Genomic DNA, 18,261 nt, shown 5'->3' with positions numbered 1-18,261 from the left:
GCTCCCATTATCATCAAGAAGTTCGAAAGAACCTTGAAGACCATCCTCTTGCGCATCCGAGCCGGTATGACCACGACTTTGCTTTTCGCCTATAGTGACCAATGTGGTCTTGTTGCTCTTATTTGTAGTACCCTTGCTGTTGTCCTGCACCGTAGATACGAACCTCTGAAGCCACTGCTTGATTAGTGGTGCACAAGACGGTAGGCATGCGCCAATGATGGCAAGACATACTTCGGTAGATGATGCTAGGTGGCCGAAGATGATGACTTGGGTGGCGTTTTGCGAGCTTTTATAGATCAGGAGTAGGACCAGACGCGTGATTGAGGCAAGTACAACATCCGTGATACCAAGCTATGCGTCACGCTCTAGGCACGTGTCTGTAGTTGAACTTTGGATGCGGCAAACGCTGACCTCAAGAAACTTCAAGCTGTGGCTTGGCCGAAGTGAAGTGAAGTTCACATGCAATTAATGGACGTGCTATCTCTACTCATCATCAAGAGGCTTATCCGCCAAGACCCCTCTGCTTGAAAATCCGGAAGAACATTCGTCGGAACAGCGGCTGTAGAAAAAATACCATCCTGTGCCCGCCCATCTGTTGATAAACAACTCGTCAAGTTCTAAGCCCCCTTCTCGTATCGATAGTAGAAGTCCCGACAGATAAGTGGATACTTTGCTTCCTTGAATTGGATTGAAATGGAGGTCAACCAGGTAATTATCTTTTGTCCCTTGTCTTGAGCGAATTCGTATCACAATGATATGAGATATAAGTGAAGCTTTGGTACTATAGAGTGAAACACCTATCGCTAATGTATGAAGTGAATGTTTTGGCTACACCTCGTGAAAACCTTTTCATGATGCCTAGATATCTGGTCAAGGTGAAGTAGCGCTTGCTATCTTTATGACATCTACTGCAATACCTTGGCAAATTGGTCGAGGGGAGTAAGCCAGCGACAGCGGAGTCTGGGTAAGGTAACTTGACTATCCGATGATTTACAAGCGGCATAAGCAAATTAATGACGGCGTTACTCTCCTTTGTTATCAAGGCTAGATGATCTAGAAGTAATTGACACGGCAAGATCCAGTGCCTTGCCTTGGTCGGCTTACCCCCCTCGACCAATTTGCCAAGATATCACGATATATGCGGGAGGCCCACCACCAACAGTGACTGGGATTCTCAATGCACGGTACTTTGGTTATGTAGCGAAAAATAAAGGCTCATAGTCACCCCATATAATATTTCCCCTCCTCGATATGACTGTCATCAATCTCAAGATTAACAAAAACCAAGCCACGCTAAACCAGCACGTCGACTCCCACTTCTAAAAGCAAACACTTTCCAGACATCTCTTGTTCTTTCAAAATGCCTTGTAAAACTGTAAATTCCGAAAACCTGACCAATAAGGACGTGGAATATCTTTATCATCACCTCTTTTTACCTGCCAAACTTCCAGATGGAAATGACAATTGCTCCAAGGATGACAAGCTTCTCATCGGCTTTGTTCACCAGTCTTTGGAAAGCTTCATCGCCAAAATTGATCCCGAGGCTGGTACTGCGATCAAAGCTTGTTCAATCATGATCGGACGCTTGCAGGAATCCAAGAATATCCATGGGTTCTTGAGTGCGGGCAGTGTACCAAATGTCTTGCAGCAGCTTTCTCCTCATGGTGAGATCTCTCAACATCAACTCACTCAACTACTGACACGTCGAATAGTCGCCCCCGCTGCATTGTTTCACGTACCGGCTCAGAATAGCGGGATTTTCGTGTATCGGACTGTTGCCTCTGTTACGTTCGAGACATTCGAACTATCTCCATCCAACAAAGATGTTATGGAAACTCGAGGCCGTCTGGTTCGCCGTTTTCCAGCCAATGCAACCGAGATACTCTACAGAGATCTTGTAGATGTAGACTTTGAGTACGCACTTGCCACAACCTTGGCAAAAATGAGCCACCAAACTGTCAAGGAGACAAAACACAAAGTCAAGAAGGCCAACCAAGAGCATGTCGAAGACAGGGAGACGGTACATCCACGAATTGTCGTTGACCTATTGCCCGCTATAGTTCAGAGCGTAGGCAAACAAGTTAGCGCCATGGGTATCAGCAAAAAGACCCATGAAGAAGTCATGTGGAGCAACAGTAAACTCCCATGGAGACGATCGCCACTCTGGTTGCTCATCCGAGTTGGTCTGCAGCTAACCATGGTTCGACTTTCATCCAGAGGTCGAGATATTTATAAAGAGTTCATGGTCTTCTTGCTGGCGGAAGTGCTCGCTGTCGCTACAAAGCATGATGCCGGAAGTGATGAACTTTATACGATGTCGGCTAAGATCTGCCGCAGACTATGCAAGCTTGACCATCCACCTGACGATCAATGGTTGACACACGTCCGTCGCATAGTATCGGAAACGTCGCAGGTTCTGGCTCATCGATGGGACTATATACGCATGGAAAATGAAAGGCCTCTGGCTCTCGAAACCATTAAGAAGTTCAAACTGGATGATAGCATTCAGCTCTCTCTCCCGGAAACAGACACGTTTATCACCTCTATATCGGAAAGAGAGGAGACAATCAGGCCTGTAAACTTCAGCCCAGTTGCATATGTGCAGTTACTCGATGATAACTGCCTTCCCACAATTGAAACAGGGGAAGGATATCTACCCTTCAGATTGGCTATGCTAGAATCATGGGTAGCAGCTAATCTTGAATTATGGTTAAAGCATCATATTGGAGAGGACGATGCATGCAAGAAACTGAAAGAGCTGATCCAGTCATACCACCATGTGGCTAGTCGCCAGTACTCTGATCGTCCTGAAGGGGCATCGAGGATGCTTCTCACCATTGGCGAATTATGGGTGGCGATGGATAAGGCAGCTATTCATGCAATCCACTCTCTTGCGCTTTACGAGTCCGAGGTCCCCATCGAAATATGGCAGGCGCTATTACTAACATCTGGTGCTGAAGCGAAGAGACTTGATGTTTTGGAGAAATACTTTCTGAATCGCCAATGTGTTGCCCAAGAACAAGGAAGGCCATCCATATTCACATCTTACGGCCGCTTACGTTCATTCTCGACAGAATATTTCTCTGCCTCTCTAGAGCATCAGCAACTGAAAGCCAGGATTGAAGCTCAGGCAAATTCCCAAAGGGAGGCGAAGAAGATGGAATATCGACGACTCAAGGAAGAGCATAGCATGTTGATGGAAAAATATCATGACAGGACAGAGTGTGACGGATTTACCCGAGAGGCGTATGGTACATCAGTCTGGAACCATTCTCCCGGCTGTCTACGTTGCTGGTATCTGAACAGGGCGCAAAATCTCCAGATCGATGTACACGAGTGGCCGTTGCCTCAACACAACTTGGACGCTCAATCGACTGTTTTTGAGCTTTCTGTCCCTGCCGTCTTCTCGGAATGGCGAGATGGTACTCTTTATCTCATCAACGATGTGCTACTAAGCGAGCAAGACGGGACCTACAATCCACAGTCATCCTATCCGCTACGCGACTACTCACCTCTCCGTGAGTTCTTTCAAACGGGTAGGGGCTACCGCATCCATCTATTGTCTGAGACAAAGCCACACATGGTTACTCATCGGCGAACCCTGTATGTGCATAGCTGTGTTGAATCCGATGTTTGTGTCAATAATGGGCTTCGCTACCAGTACTTTGATGGATCGCGAGGCTGGTTCCTTGGGATGTTCCTCCCAACAGAAGGGATTTCAGACCTCTGTACCTTTAGTCTTCCAGGGCGTGCTATTAAGCTAAAACGCTTTCTCAAGCGCACCTGGCTTCACCCGGAAGGAGAATATCCTAATGAGGTAATCGCAAGTCAGTTTGATTGTCCAGAATACATGTCCCTGTCTGAGTACAAGGCATTGGCTGAACTGCCCTATGGATATAACATTCAATGGCAGAGCATCTTGAGCCAGCTTGCCATGCCGAGGATCGACTTGAATAAGATGGAGACGGCCATTTTTCTGCTTCAAATGAGTCTGCAAGCCGGCCCTAGGTCTTCAGCGGTCACAAGGTGTACACACACAAGGATTAGCGATCATGAGTTTGGACGGGTGATGCTCGAGAATCTGACCAAAGGCGTCTCGCGAATCCGAGAGAACTGGGAGTCCTATACTGCCCTGTTGTCCTTGACTTCCTTGGCATCCCGGGTCTTATCTCAAGTTCCCAGCGATCTGGTCAACCCCTTCATTGAACTTATCGATAAATGCCGTGATGTCGCCTACCGATGGTTAGATATCGTGCTTAAAAGAGCGGAGACAGCTACCGACGAGGCCCATCGAAGAGGCTTGTTGGGAGTAGTGCTGAATATTGCGCTCGTGTGTGTCGACTCATTCAATGTGGATGATTTCTTTTTGGCCCAAGTCCTAGCAGACTCGAATCAAGCATCCATCTTGCTTGAATGCTCAATCATTATCCACAACAACGCCCCTGTACAGGTTCCTGCCGACGATCCTCTCCAAAATGCCCTATTTGACAGATGGAGACACACCATGCACCGCGCTCGGGATGTGCTGGTTGCACAAAGAGACCTTGCCAATTCGTGCTTCAACACTGCTGTGAAGCGATGCTGGCCAGCATTTGTCCCTGCCTCCACTTGGGCGCTCGTTGAGAAAACATGCCATTGGTTGCAGACAACTACCCGTGAAGGACTGTGTGTGCATATTGATATTCTTGCAGGGGAGTTGCTAGTCAACGGTTCACCCCTGGCACGCCTTCCGAGAGAGTACGAAAGACACGACAGCTACAAAAGACTGTTCGGTGGTCTTATCTTGGAAGTAATGCCTAGCAATATACTAGGTATGCGTTTCTGTACTAAGCAGCAGTTTCAAGGTCACACTGTTCATTTTGGAATGCAGGACCAGGACCTGCTAATTAGGCTGGAGGCCGTTGGGTCCCATCTGGATTTGATCCCGCCACGGACATTGAGAGAGCTATTGCCACATTCATTTGTCGACGAGTATTCCCATTGGTATCATGTCAACACGGGCACTGTGGAATTCCGCCTGCTCAAAGATCCATGGACTCAGAACCCAAGTAGTTGGTTCCTTTCCCGTTCAAAGGAAGTCTGGACATTGAGACAAGGCTCAAGCATATGTCTCCTTGCCCCGTGCAGCGAAATGGCACGCTATTTGGCAGCAGTATTATCGCCACTCGAAGGCTCGCTTTATATCTACATGCTGTATGACCAATTTGTCGGTTCTTTGGAAATCCATGTACCCCGATTGCAGCTCGACTTTTTCATCAAGGCTGGAGAGTCAATCATCCGATCCCGGCAGTTTCGTGGTATGCACATCGATCCGGACCAGTCGTTGGGGACGTTGGTAGGATTTACAAGCAAGATCATTTTACGCAATGACCTAGATGTACCCGTCAGGATGTTGATTGTTCCAGAAGGACCTGTACATATCCAGAGGCTCAAAGGTCACGTCACTGCTGCTGTAGCCTATGGAACCGCTCGGCGTATACAAAATTATCGGATCGATGAACTACTTCAACGTCTTGCAGCAGACACGAAGCTTGAGAGCAAACTCTTTCTTGCCTACATCCATGCTCTTACGTCCTTCTGTCTTCCAGATCCATTCCTAGGGAGGACAGGAACGGAGGAAGCCATTCGTCTCTTGGGCTCAGCATCTGTCCGAGCTCCCGGTCCACTGTCTCCAACAGAGCATGATAGGTTGCAATCAATCGCTCATCTCTCTCCGGTACGGGCTTTCTACCCTGAGCACGAGAGGGTTATGCAACAGGTTTCTTGGTCTTCCGATCTAGGGTTTCTTGCTCAAGATGACAGATTTTATACCATTACGAAGGGGATTATCGACCGATCTGCCGAGATTGGCTTTCTGTACCCTGATACAGACAAAGCAGACGAACTCAGTCAAAATACGATCGAATTGGTAGAACGAGCTATCCTTAGGAAGGCTCGCCAGTGTGTGTCTGGATATGGTGCAGAGGACTTCTCTATTCAGTACGATGTCATCTACCAGTCAAGAGATAATGGGTCTTCGGATCGGGCAGCCCGTGCCGCGGAAATGGCTATCCGAGCGCACAGAGGTGATGCCAGTTTGCTTGAGCCTGTCGCTTCTGGACTCTCCGATCATCTATACACGCTTTTGAGTCACGAGACTATCACATCTCTGGAAGTACTTCCACTAGAGGATGATCTGCTATATGACTCAAAGTGGCTCAGCAGCCCTTCGACCTTCTTGTCGGCGTACTGGTGCCAGATACATCAGGCATTTCGATGCAGTCAATCATGGATCAGTAAATCCAAGATAATGTTTTGGATAGCGACAATGACGTACTCTTCCGAGTACGATCAGCAGGTCACACAGGCACTTCTCTCAATTGCTTTATCTTCGTCTGTCTCTGCTGTTCCTCTACCCTCTCAGAACTTGTATGAGTTGGTCAAAGGATATGAAGTCAGCAAAGCGAGACTAGACGATGACGCCCGTTCTGCTGCCATCTCATTCGACGAAACACCCGCATCGCACCTGATACGACGGCTATATGAGAAGGATCACCAACTTATGAACCGCCGAAGTCAAGAATACAGAAACAAGACAAATCATGCAGTCGAATTGTTCAAGTCGGAGCTCTCTCTTCAGTGGCCTTGTGAAAATCCCCGCGCACCGTCGGATACAAATGTCACCTCTTACATCAACACACGAGAAGCAATGAGATCAGTTGTTGGGGTGTGGCGGAATTGGTACGACAATCGTGAATTTCGTGGATATCTAGCGAGGTTGATCGAGAAAATTAAAGAGTTACCAGTGAAACGAGACGTGACTAATGGCTATTTCATACAGCCATCCATTCAGCCGACAAAACAGCCATTGGGGTCTATCTCAGTCGATGACCTCTTTCATCATAACCAAGGACCAACAACGCTAACTCAAACTTCCTTGATCAAGGACCTCCTTAAAGGAAGACCGATAAGCTCTGGAGCCATCACAAAGCTCAATCCTCTACTTGATTTCCTGGACGACAAGGCCAAGCTAGTATTTGAACGACGCTACATGGGGGAGCTACGAAAGAGCCTGGCCAGTTTAAAGGATCACATGAGTTGGGGACTGGCCCAAGATCATGCATCAGAACTACTGATCGTGTTCCAAGAGCATCTGGTGCAATGTGAGACGAATGTCAAGTCGATCTATGAGGCGCTATTGGAAGCAGTCAATGAGATCCAACAAGGTGTGCCGGTAGCCATCCAACAAGCCTTTCAAGACATCCGTTGTAGACCCCGTGTCTGCACAGCGTTTTTTCTGGAGCAGCTCAAAACATCGCAATGGTCGAAACTCCCCAAATCTTGGCAGAACGCCATCGCGCAATACGGACTTGCGATCACTGCTCTCCAACAAGCGAAGCGCTTGGTATTGTTCTCGAAGGATGAAGCTGACCTCATTCGCGAGCTTGAGAACTCTGGCCATCAAGGGTGGAGTGTCCATGAGTACCCCGAATGGTTGCTTCTTGAGTGCGAAAGCGAGATCATGATTCGACAAGTGCAACAACAAATTGCTCGACAAATGATGCAGCCTCCAGACGGTGAGAACATTTCACTGCAGTTAAACATGGGGGAGGGCAAGTCTTCTGTCATTGTTCCTATTGTCGTTTCCGCCCAGGGCAATGGCTCACGTCTTGTCCGTGTTATCGTGGCAAAGCCGCAATCGAAACAGATGCAACAGATGCTCGTTTCAAAGTTGGCAGGCATGCTTGATCGACCAGTCTATCAATTGCCATTTTCCAGAGACATTCGGCTGAACGAATCTCAAGCACTGACTATCCACAAGCTTGCTACCAGCTGTATGCAAGAGGGTGGTATTCTCCTCGTTCAGCCTGAACATCTGTTATCATTTCAGCTGATGGAGCTGGAGTGCCATTCCGAGCAGAAGAGCGGAGTCGCCCATAAGATGATGGAGATCCGTCGATTCTTTGACGAATACTCAATAGACGTGGTGGACGAGATTGATGAGAACTTGAGCGTCAAGTTCGAGCTAGTCTACACAGTTGGCCAGCAGAGACCGATTGATCACAGCCCAGATCGATGGAGAGTCATTCAAGAAGTTTTAGGCCTCGTCTTTCGTTTCTGTACGGAAGCTAAGGGAGAGTTCTTGCAGTCCCTTGACATCACTGATCAGCATCCTGGCCGGGTTCCCAGAGTCCGAATTCTTGGCCGCGGTGTTGAAGCGACAATCTTTGAGCGCGTAGCAACTTTCATATGCGAGACCGGTATGGATGGATTTCCAATATCACATCAGCCTCCTGCCATCAGGGACGCAGTTTTCCGGTACATTACCCAGTTAGACTTGCCGGATGTTGAGGCCGATACTGTAAAGAACAGTTCCTTCTGGCACGAGAGCACTGAGAGTCATTTGCTTCTTCTTCGAGGGCTCTTTGCATCAGGTGTACTCGCCTTTGCATTTGTCCAGAAACGTTGGAGAGTCAACTATGGCCTAGATCCAAGTAGGAAAACAGGAACGAAGCTTGCGGTGCCATTCCGAGCCAAGGACAATCCGACACCCCGGTCAGAATTCAGCCACCCTGACGTGGTGATCGTCCTCACTTGTCTAAGCTACTACTATGGTGGGCTTGATGACGAGGCTCTCTTCACGATATTCAACCTCCTTGTGCGGTCGGACGATGCGGATCAGGAATATCAGGACTGGGTCAAGACTACTACAATGCCGCACGCATTCAGGCACCTTCAGGGGGTCAACCTCAAAGACTACACGCAGTGCACGTTAGAGGTCTTTCCCTACATTCGGTTCTCCAAAGCAGCTATCGACTACTTTCTTTCTCAAATGGTCTTTGCAAAGGAGTGTAAAGAGTTTCCGTTTAAATTATCCGCTTCAGGCTGGGATTTGGGCAAGAAGAAGTCTAACGTAACCACAGGATTCAGTGGCACCAATGACTCTCGCTATGTTCTCCCTCTGGATATGAAGCAGCTTGATCTTCCTGAACAGAAGCACACTAACGCTTTGGTGCTAAATAACCTTCTGAGGCCGGAGAACACCATTACGGTGATGTCTGTGGACATGACGGGAACAGCACTAAACAGCCGTTATCTACTTACCATGGCCACCAAGATGAGCTCGAATATCCGCGTTATCCTTGATGTTGGTGCCCAGATTGTCGATCTCACTAATCTCGAATTCTGTAAAGAATGGCTCAAGTGCTACGATGGCGATGACCACACGCGCGCTGTCGTATTTTTCGACGACTCTGACAACATCATGGTGCTCAATCGGTCCGGTAAAATCGAGGAACTTCAACGCTCGCCCTTTGCGGATCAGTTGGATCAGTGTCTTGTGTTTCTTGACGAGGCCCATACAAGAGGCACAGACCTGAGACTACCTACCTCTTATCGAGCGGCAGTAACACTAGGTGCAAACTTGACGAAGGATAGATTGGTGCAAGGTATGGTTCCCCGTTCCGTAGTGGTAAGCATTGTTACTGACGTGCCTTGCAGCGTGCATGAGGATGCGGAAGCTCGGAAAAGGGCAGAGTGTGGAGTTTTGCATTCCGAGAGAGATTGAACAAAAGATAATTAGCCTGACGGGTCGGGTGCAAACAACGCCCTGCAGCCTAACAGTGTCAGATGTTCTTTGTTGGGCCATCAGCGAGACCTGCCAAAGCTTACGGCGGGAGGTTTTATTATGGCTCACCCAAGGCGTACGCTTCGATCACCAACGACACTTATGGGATGAATTGAATACTAGTGACAATCATCGAAGTAGATTGGCGTCTGCTCAAAGCTTCAAAGAGGAAGAGGCATTGTCACTGGATCGGCGTTATAATCCACAGCAAAGCCACCCTGATATTTCTTCACTCGACCGCTTCGGGTCTCGCTATGGCGCCATGATGTATGAACTCTGCCAGCAATTCGGCCTATCGGAGCTGCGCACATCTTCACTACAAGAGGAACAAGAGCGAGAACTGTCGCCCGAAGCAGAACAAGAAAGCCAAGTGGAGAGGCCACCCCCAGCGCAGGCGGCAAGACACAGTTTACATCCAGACGTCCGCAAGTTTGTCCAGAGTGGTGTTTTCACAAGACCCACCGAAGCGTTCCAGCCTGCTTTTTCCACTCTGCATCTCACCTCGGCGGCAAAGACTTTTGATGTGCGAGAGTTCCAAGATAACGTATGGGCGACAAAGGACTTTTCCAAGGTCGTCGAGGAATCACTTGACTCAGAAGACTACTCGGACGAATTCCAACGCTCCGTGCAATGGGTATTGACGAGCAAAAACGAGATCCTCAACGAGCGTCTTCTCATCATTAGCCCGTACGAAGCCCAAACTCTTCTACCTGATATCGAAAAGTCCCAACACGTCTCCCTTCGGCTGTATATGCCGTGGGTCAATCGCGGCTTCCAGTCGCTGGACCATCTCAACCTTTACAACGTTCCCCAGACGCAGAATCATATCGACATTCCTCAAAGTCTCATCATACCACTCGACGTCTTTTCTGGGCAGCTGTATCTCTCAAATTACTCTGATTACATTCACCTGTGTGATTTTCTTGGACTTGCGTGGAAGGCTGCTGATGGAGCAGTCGGCTTTGGGCCTGATGGGTGGATTTCACCGGCGATGCCAACGAGCACCTGCATCAACAGATCGGGGCTCTCCAAGAGTCCAGTTCCATTCTTGAAGATTCTATTCACCAAGATACGACAGGAATGTCAGTCAATCAGAAAGTCGCACATGGGGAAGATATTGGAAGGGGTTCGGCTGCACATGGAGGATTGGGCCGAGAGTTGATCTTGGACATGTTTCCCACTTTACCGCTATTCAATAGAAGTTCATTGATCCCGGTGAAGATGTATATAACATGGATATGGATACCGCAGAACAACTAGACCGAGGGTTACCCTCACAACTCCCATCCCATTAATACTTTACTGTTTACTATCCTCCTCTTCAGTTTCCTCCTCCTCTTTCTCTTCTTTCTTGAATTCGCCCATGTCTACCCAAACACGTTCCTCTTCATTGTGTAATTCCAGTAAAGCTTGGTCAAGCACTGCAGCCACTCCTTCCATGTTTGGCTCAATATCAACCTCCTCTCCGTTCGACTCGATCTCCAGATCTCCAGATCATGCCCGATCTGCTTAATACATCCCAGAATCTGACTCTTCTTTATATAAGAGCCATCACTGCCCCAGTATAGTGTTCTGCACTTCCTTGTGTTGCATGTTGCCCTCAGTCAACTTCTGGGACCATGACATCCGGAGGCTAGCATTGAGTTGTGCGATGGTGATGGGTTTGCCCTTGGGACCAGGGAATTCCCCGTTGACTGCCGGTTGTTTCTCATCTGGCACAATGAACTTGTACTCTTTTGTTTTCTCACTCTTCCAAGCCTTGATTCTGTTGTCCCTTTCCTGCTTGTCGCTGAGAGGGAAATCTGCAACTTGGGTTAGATGCTGTTGTCTTTTCATATGTACCTCTAGAATCGGAGGTAAACGGGAACATGGTCTGTAGCAATAGAATCGATACAAGATAGATATAGCAAACAGATTCGTATTTAAGATTATTAATGATATGACCTTGGGACGTCGCAAATTGATGTCTGCAGATACACAATTCGCAAACAACAACATCTAGGGTAGGCCCCACCCTTGTCTGAAAGCGGGCAGTGACAGTGATAAGACGAATCAATGACGTAGTGTCCTGTATCATGTGCCTCGGAGCCTGTTTTGAGTGTCCAGACCCAGTGACTGACAAAAAGGCTGCATTTTCCTTTCTCCATCTCTCGCTCTTCTTCTCCGCCAGACTCGACCATTCATCAACACCGTCTGTCAACATGTTTAACAACGCCGTCATCTCTTTCCTCCAGCTCTGGCTTGCGACGCTCGCCTTTGCTGCTCCCATCGCTGATGATATCAGCGCGACCTCTGCTAAGCCCTGGCACTACGGTACCGGCGGTGGAATCATCGGATTCATTGTTTTGGTGCTCGACATCCTCGTCTGGAGTATGTCTGTATCTTCGTCTATGGTCAATCATCCGCTAACTACGTCGCAGTCGAGGTCCTCCAGTCCAACCGTCCCGTTTCCCACAAGATCCTCTGGTGTCTCGTCGTCTTCCTCTTCCCCATTGTCGGCATGCTCGTTTACTACCTGTTCTCCAACCGCCAGGCTCACATGAGGAGCGGAGGCTACGAACCCGTCCCTTAGACGGCGACCGATTGACGCGACAAGAATAGCATGGGTGGGCTGGGGTAGGAATGTGGCAAAGCAGAAGGGTTGGCATGCGCAACATGAGGAATGGATGGCAGGAGACACGATTATGGGCCAGCGATTATCCCCTTATTTATGAATTAACGGAGTAACCATTTTGAATCAACGAACCATCTACCTATTTGCCATCTTTCGACCTCAAGATTATCTCGTACTTGAAGCATTCATCCTGAGCTTATGCCGGAGCTGAAACATTTGATGACGCAGCGATAAGCTTGCATTAGCCGCGGGTCAACAATCCCTCCGCATGGAATAGCCTACGTCATTGCATGTTGACAAGACGCGTCGCGCCGTGTCTGTCATCGGACTCGGGCGATAATTGCAACGCAATGGTTCCAGAGATAAACACTAAAAAGCATCAACGCGAAGCAATAATGTGAAACAGTGGCCTCCGACAATCACTCTCAATTTAATATGCCCGAAATACAAGAATCCATCATTATCTCAGCATCCCCAGCCAAAGTCTGGACGTTTCTGATAGGCCTCAAATCCTGGCCAGAATGGAACACATTTGTTACCTCCATCGAGGTGCAACCACATTCTGAACTCTCTATCGGCAGCAAGCAAACTATCACCATCAACAAGAGCCAATCATACACCAACACTGTTTCTGTGCTTGTTCTAGAAAAAGAACTTCGATAGAACGGTAGCATTCTGACGCCCGCCTTTTTTGACACGGAACATTGGTGTTTACTAGAGAGCGTTGACGGAGACGACAACTCGACACGTTTTGTTTAGGGTGAAAGATTCTCTGGGATTTAGCACCTATCGTAAGGGCCCTAGGAAAATTGGAGGAGTTAAGACAGGGACATAACTTGCACCTTAAAGAAAGCTCGCAACTACATTCTACTAGCACTGGACAGCTGGCAAAATAGGAGGTTCAATAGTAGGCTATTACTCCTATTAACTGAGAAACAAAGTCCTAGAGTGCATTATCCAGTGGATGCTACAATTCTAAATAACCTTATAAAAACGTAGTTTCTAAAAAACAATTATTCAGCATCAGATTAGGTTTTCTATCTCATTTAGGTATCTTTATAAGACTCAAAACGTCTGTTAAGCATTATATTTAGATTCAAGAAGCTGCACTATCTCATCTAGAGGAAGCAAAAGGCTTTGCCTCCGACTGCTTAGTAATCTTAGATAGGGCAGTAACAGTCGCCATCGCAGCAAGGGTTTTCAACATAGTTGACAGTAAGCTGTCCGTTATCAACGTTATTGCCTTCTTCAGTGGGAATACTACCACACTGAGTGCAACCGTGGTCGAGAATGCCCTGAATCAATTCGACAGCCCGATCCGTGTTGCCGCTAGCGCCGCTTTGGAAGAAGGCGCAGATGGATCCCCATTGGCCGCCGGAGCAGGCAATTTGAACTGTGTTTTGTCAGTCATGTTATTTTCAGATTACCTCATATGGTAACGTACCGCCCTCTCCCCAGTGGTGATCTCCTTGTCCGCGGGCTTGTAGTTGTTTCGCTTTAGTGAGGACATTGTCCAAGCTGGCGCTGTTGATGTTGCACCAGCCTGATCCTCGGCAATTTATGCCGAGTGCTGAGGCAGCGGAAAGAAGGGTGGTGAGAGTGAGGAGAGTATACATCACTATGTATTGCTCGGTGCTTTGAAAAGGTGTAGAGTGTGATAAGGTTGGGTAAAGAAGTGCTTGTGTAGGGACGATGAAAAGATTTAGTAATTATGAACGGAGGGGACAAGGTGCTTCTTAAGTAATTCACGGAGCTGTAGAGAAAAGCCGCCCGAGTGAATGTTGACACCCATTTCGGCCTTTTGTCCACAAGGCTGGCGTTAACAGTAGTTCCATCCCAGATGTTAACGTCTTCATGACCGCAAAGACAAGTATTCGTTCCGTCGGCTGACCTCAACTAAAGTTCCTTTCTTGAATTGGCAATGATGAGATATTGTACAATTACCATGACGATCAATTTCGGTGTATCAAGGCATCGGGGACCTGCCAAGACGAGGGGCTCGTAAGTTGACGTTGTGCCCAAATCAAGGATGATTCCTCCTGCAATGTCGATCTAGTATCCTTGATAGGCCTATGACTGCTATGTCTCTCAATCGATCATATACTAAGGCTCACAAAGTGGAGTTATGTTGATCGGCAGTGTGGTGGGTAAGCAGGTACGCCAGGCCAGCTGCCAAGAGAGTGGCTGTATCCAGTCTCTAGGTAGGCAGACTTGATTATACCTTCATCGTAGTTCGTCGTGCTACTGTGACTCGAGATGTTATAAATCATCAGATATCTGGAACTTTATCTCAGTCAATAAACACTTGCAAATCTTCGCTCTTGCCTTACCTTTACCACTACAAGCTCACGCTTCTATCCTATTTGCAAATCTCCCAATATGCATTACTCTACTCTTACTACCCTTTCCGCTCTTGTCACCATGACATCCGCTCTCGGAATCAACTGTCGCGGCTCAGGACTATGCTCTGGTGGCGCCGGCAACCTCATCAATCTGAAAGCAATTGTCGACAACATTCAACCACGAGACCGCCACTATGAGACAGGCCAGCAAGTCGCTTGTACTGGTGACACTTGCGCTTTCTTTCAGAGTAGCGCAACCGGTACTGCTGATGATGTGTCCTGGGCCCTACAGGCCCTTCTTGACCACGGCTGTAAGAAGTGTGGGTCTGTCCCCATGCAGGATGGCAACAACGTCGATGATGGGCAGTTGACAGTCAACTTTGTCAGCGACCCTAGTTGCCAGGGAGCATGTTAAGTCTGTGCCTTGGTTTATGATGTAGTACAATCGATGTTACTTGACAGTAAAGACAAGGAGGGGCAGTCATGGCAAGATTTGGAACAAATTTGGCACTATCATAAGCCTTGGAAGGCTAGGATAAGGAAACATTCTTTATTATAAATCACTTTTAGTCCCGTATCTTTGTATTCTGTGTCCCTTTTTGTCACTTGATGGCATATGCCTCTGAAGCAATCATTCATTAAATATCTCAGAATATCTTATTTGTCCAGTCTAACTGTATTTTGCTTATCAAGGCGTAGATGAATCGGTAGCCCTACACGGCTCATCAGAGCCGAAAGCTGACCCACCTGTACAACTTCAAGTTGTCCTTCACACACCAAGTTCACTCCGATGATCAACGGCTTTGGTCTTTATGTAGATACATTTGATCCTACTAGGTAGGTGGATCTGATAAAGGGATACCCGAATAGGTATCAAGATTCAATAGTAGTACACTGTATCTAGCTATGCTTACCAGGACGTTTTAAAGGGGCCAATCAGGTAGAGGATTGAAGTTTTAGTAGGCGGCCGTCCCTTGCCCCAGACCCGTACGCCGCTTACATGTGGAGACAGTGCTTGAGACAAAATGTCGTCATCCAACCCGACTGTGCATATACCATACAGCAACTTGCAGTTGTCAATAACTTCATCCTATGCCAAGACTATTGATAGCTTCAGCTCCTCGCATAATCATTGTCGATCACGGTAGCCTGGCCCTAAATCGACGTCATGCCGAGCCAGGACGCATATCGTACTCAGCTGAAGCCACCCAAAGGGGCATTTCGTGTCCAAAGTCATAGCCGGCATATACGAAAAGGACCTTGATGAGATCTTTTCCAAGGAAATATCGGTGACTAGAGAGCGTCTCACATACTCAGACTCGGCACCGTCATTCGGTGTGAAGATCAGCGGCAAGGCTCCAGTCATGTCTGTTAACGTTGTATCACCTGCCCTTTACGGTGTCAAGTAGTTCATAGTAAGGCTGACTTGGTTGGAGATCTTCACATCCTTATGAAAATTCTGCTCGTCTCTAGGAATAGTTGGATATCGATTACGTATCTCCTTGTGCAATGTGGTTCGACTGAGGAGTTCTAAGCTCTGGAAGTATGTCAGCCTGTTCATTACAATAATAGAGACAGACTCAAGGCATAAGCTGTCCATAAGTCTTCGACAGATAGGTATAAGTATCTGCCAGTTGCCTTGTTGCAGATTTGTGTCTGTCCTTCATCTCAGCACACCTTACCTTTCTATCAATTGCATCCATCAATTTAAACAAATCCCAATATGCACTTCTCAACATCAATTCTTATCTTCACCTCCACCGTCGCAGGTTTAGGCATTAACTGTCGTGGCAGCGGCTTCTGTGACCTCACCTTCGGCTCTAGCATTGGAGATATCCAGGACCAGATCGGCATCCTCGTTGCCGATGGTCAAGGCGACAGACACTTTGACACCGGAGGTAAGACCTTCCTCATCAACTCAGCCATGCGATAATGCTAATACATGATAATGTAGCTCAGATTGCTTGTACCCAAGGCAACCAGGGCAGTATCTGTGCTTTCTACCAGAGTGGTGCATCTGGGTTAGCGAGAGACGCATTTGGTCACATCCAGCAGATCATCGACCACGGGTGTTCACTTTGCGGCAGTGTTCCGACACAGGAAGGAAACAATGTGGACGATGGGCAGCTGACAGTCAACTATGTTAGCGACCCATGCTGTGAGGGGAATTGCCATTGTTAGATCCTTTCATGTATTTAGGGAACCAAATGTATCTCTTGAGTATATTACCACTCTTATAGAATTGAGGTCAAAAAGGCCGTTTGTCCCCATTAAATACAAAGAAGAGTACACACCAGAGAGAAGCATCCTGAACCATATTTATAGTCTCAAAAGGCATTCCGTGGTCCCCATATCAGCACCTTGAACTGATCTTACAACCCAATTGTCGGATTCAGCATCCTTTCTCGCACCCAAATTCTTATCCATTACTTCTGGTCGTTTTCTTCCCATCTCTAGCACACTGCCATCAAACGTAGGATCATGGAGGATGTTCCAAGCGATAGTAAAGAGTTCACTGTCACACAGAATCCCAGCCATTGACAGTATACCTTCCGGTTTCTCAGTCATGATCGACGGACTACGTAAAGATAACAGAATTTCCAAATTACAACAAGGCCAATTCAATCGCTTTAAAATGCAGCAATCTCAGCAAGCAGGAAACCATAAAGTGCTTCTGCACGCAGGAGCTTCTGGATGCTTACGTGGCGTAAGTGTATATATCATCGTCGATAGCGTAAGAATGCTGAAGAGTATTTAGGTGCAAATCTGAGTTCAGGCAATGCAGCCTGGGGAACTCGCTTGATAGTTCGGTGGATGACATGATTGCTAGTTGGCAAGATGCATGCGGCCCCTATCTTCCGGACGATATCACAACTCCATCTGCTCTCGAAGCAACCAAAACGATGGACCAAGACACATGTAAGACTATCGTAGAGAGCTGCGCTCAATCGAGCCAGTCGGTCGCGTCCTGCTTCTCCGCTTTTTCGAACCCAACAGATATCACCAGCTGTCGGTGCCAAGAGTCCATCGTTTCCCTTGCCTCAGTGTGTAAGATTGATTGGCTCAATTCTTGCGAGAGAAGTATCGCGATTACGTCCGACATCTGGGAGTTCCGAAACTGTGAAGCTGCTGCCGATGTTTTAAAGACTACAAAGGTGGGTTGGGAAGGAATCTGGAGTGACAATTGCTTACAAGTGAGTAGGAAAGTGGCCCAATTACTAAGAAACCGGAGGACAGTACTAATCAAGAGGCGACTGCTACGTTTGAGTTTGGACCAGCTTCTACTGTTGCCTCGCCTACATCAGGCGTGGCTGCATCTGGAAACTGTAGCCTATGGTTTATAAAGAGTCTTTTATTTTTTTCAGTATCTAAATTTATTTACATTTTCTAGTTATAAATATAAACTCAGTTATATTTAAAATGCAAGTATAAGCTGCCCTCTAGAAAAGTAATTAACTAACTATCCTTTTTAGCTACTCTTAAGGAAAAAGTACTACTAATAGTATATCCCTATTATAAAAAAATACTATTAGCTAAAAGAAATTTAATAGTTTATTAACCTCTTTATAATTATTTAAATATTTAAAGAATTCTTTTAAAAAAGGTAATAATATAGTTAATAAGTAAATAGATTAAATAAGTAAATAAATTAAAATTCTTAATTTTCTTTATTATTTAAATAATAAGATTCTTATAAT

The 18,261-nt window shown here is 47.1% G+C and overlaps 5 protein-coding genes across 5 annotated transcripts, besides 2 other annotated features; 4 read left to right on the top strand and 1 right to left on the bottom strand.

Moving 5' to 3' along the window:
- The first annotated feature begins 13 nt into the window (after window positions 1-13).
- Window positions 14-47: a mobile genetic element.
- Window positions 48-1,360: 1,313 nt separating this feature from the next.
- Window positions 1,361-10,769, top strand: FPSE_10644 (uncharacterized protein; the record flags this gene model as incomplete). Its single annotated transcript, XM_009263761.1, has 3 exons — window positions 1,361-1,664; window positions 1,713-9,428; window positions 9,481-10,769. 3 exons carry the CDS (start codon window positions 1,361-1,363, stop codon window positions 10,767-10,769), a joined length of 9,309 nt encoding a protein of 3,102 aa, XP_009262036.1.
- Window positions 10,770-11,808: 1,039 nt separating this feature from the next.
- Window positions 11,809-12,179, top strand: FPSE_10645 (uncharacterized protein; the record flags this gene model as incomplete). The annotated part of the gene is made up of 2 exons (XM_009263762.1): window positions 11,809-11,977; window positions 12,028-12,179. The coding sequence occupies 2 exons, from the start codon at window positions 11,809-11,811 to the stop codon at window positions 12,177-12,179; spliced, it is 321 nt and encodes a 106-aa protein (XP_009262037.1).
- A 1,202-nt stretch (window positions 12,180-13,381) lies between these two features.
- Window positions 13,382-13,837, bottom strand: TOX1 (the record flags this gene model as incomplete). The annotated part of the gene is made up of 2 exons (XM_009263763.1): window positions 13,382-13,614; window positions 13,666-13,837. 2 exons carry the CDS (start codon window positions 13,835-13,837, stop codon window positions 13,382-13,384), a joined length of 405 nt encoding a protein of 134 aa, XP_009262038.1.
- A 763-nt stretch (window positions 13,838-14,600) lies between these two features.
- Window positions 14,601-14,978, top strand: TOX2 (the record flags this gene model as incomplete). The annotated part of the gene is made up of 1 exon (XM_009263764.1): window positions 14,601-14,978. One exon carries the CDS (start codon window positions 14,601-14,603, stop codon window positions 14,976-14,978), a length of 378 nt encoding a protein of 125 aa, XP_009262039.1.
- A 1,308-nt stretch (window positions 14,979-16,286) lies between these two features.
- TOX3 lies at window positions 16,287-16,744 on the top strand (the record flags this gene model as incomplete). The annotated part of the gene is made up of 2 exons (XM_009263765.1): window positions 16,287-16,461; window positions 16,518-16,744. The coding sequence occupies 2 exons, from the start codon at window positions 16,287-16,289 to the stop codon at window positions 16,742-16,744; spliced, it is 402 nt and encodes a 133-aa protein (XP_009262040.1).
- Window positions 16,745-18,126: 1,382 nt separating this feature from the next.
- Window positions 18,127-18,261: a repeat region.

Source organism: Fusarium pseudograminearum, chromosome 1 (assembly GCF_000303195.2).
Source record: "Fusarium pseudograminearum CS3096 chromosome 1, whole genome shotgun sequence".
NCBI classification, from domain to species: Eukaryota; Fungi; Ascomycota; class Sordariomycetes; order Hypocreales; family Nectriaceae; genus Fusarium; species Fusarium pseudograminearum.
This window is presented reverse-complemented; position numbering and strand designations above follow the sequence as displayed.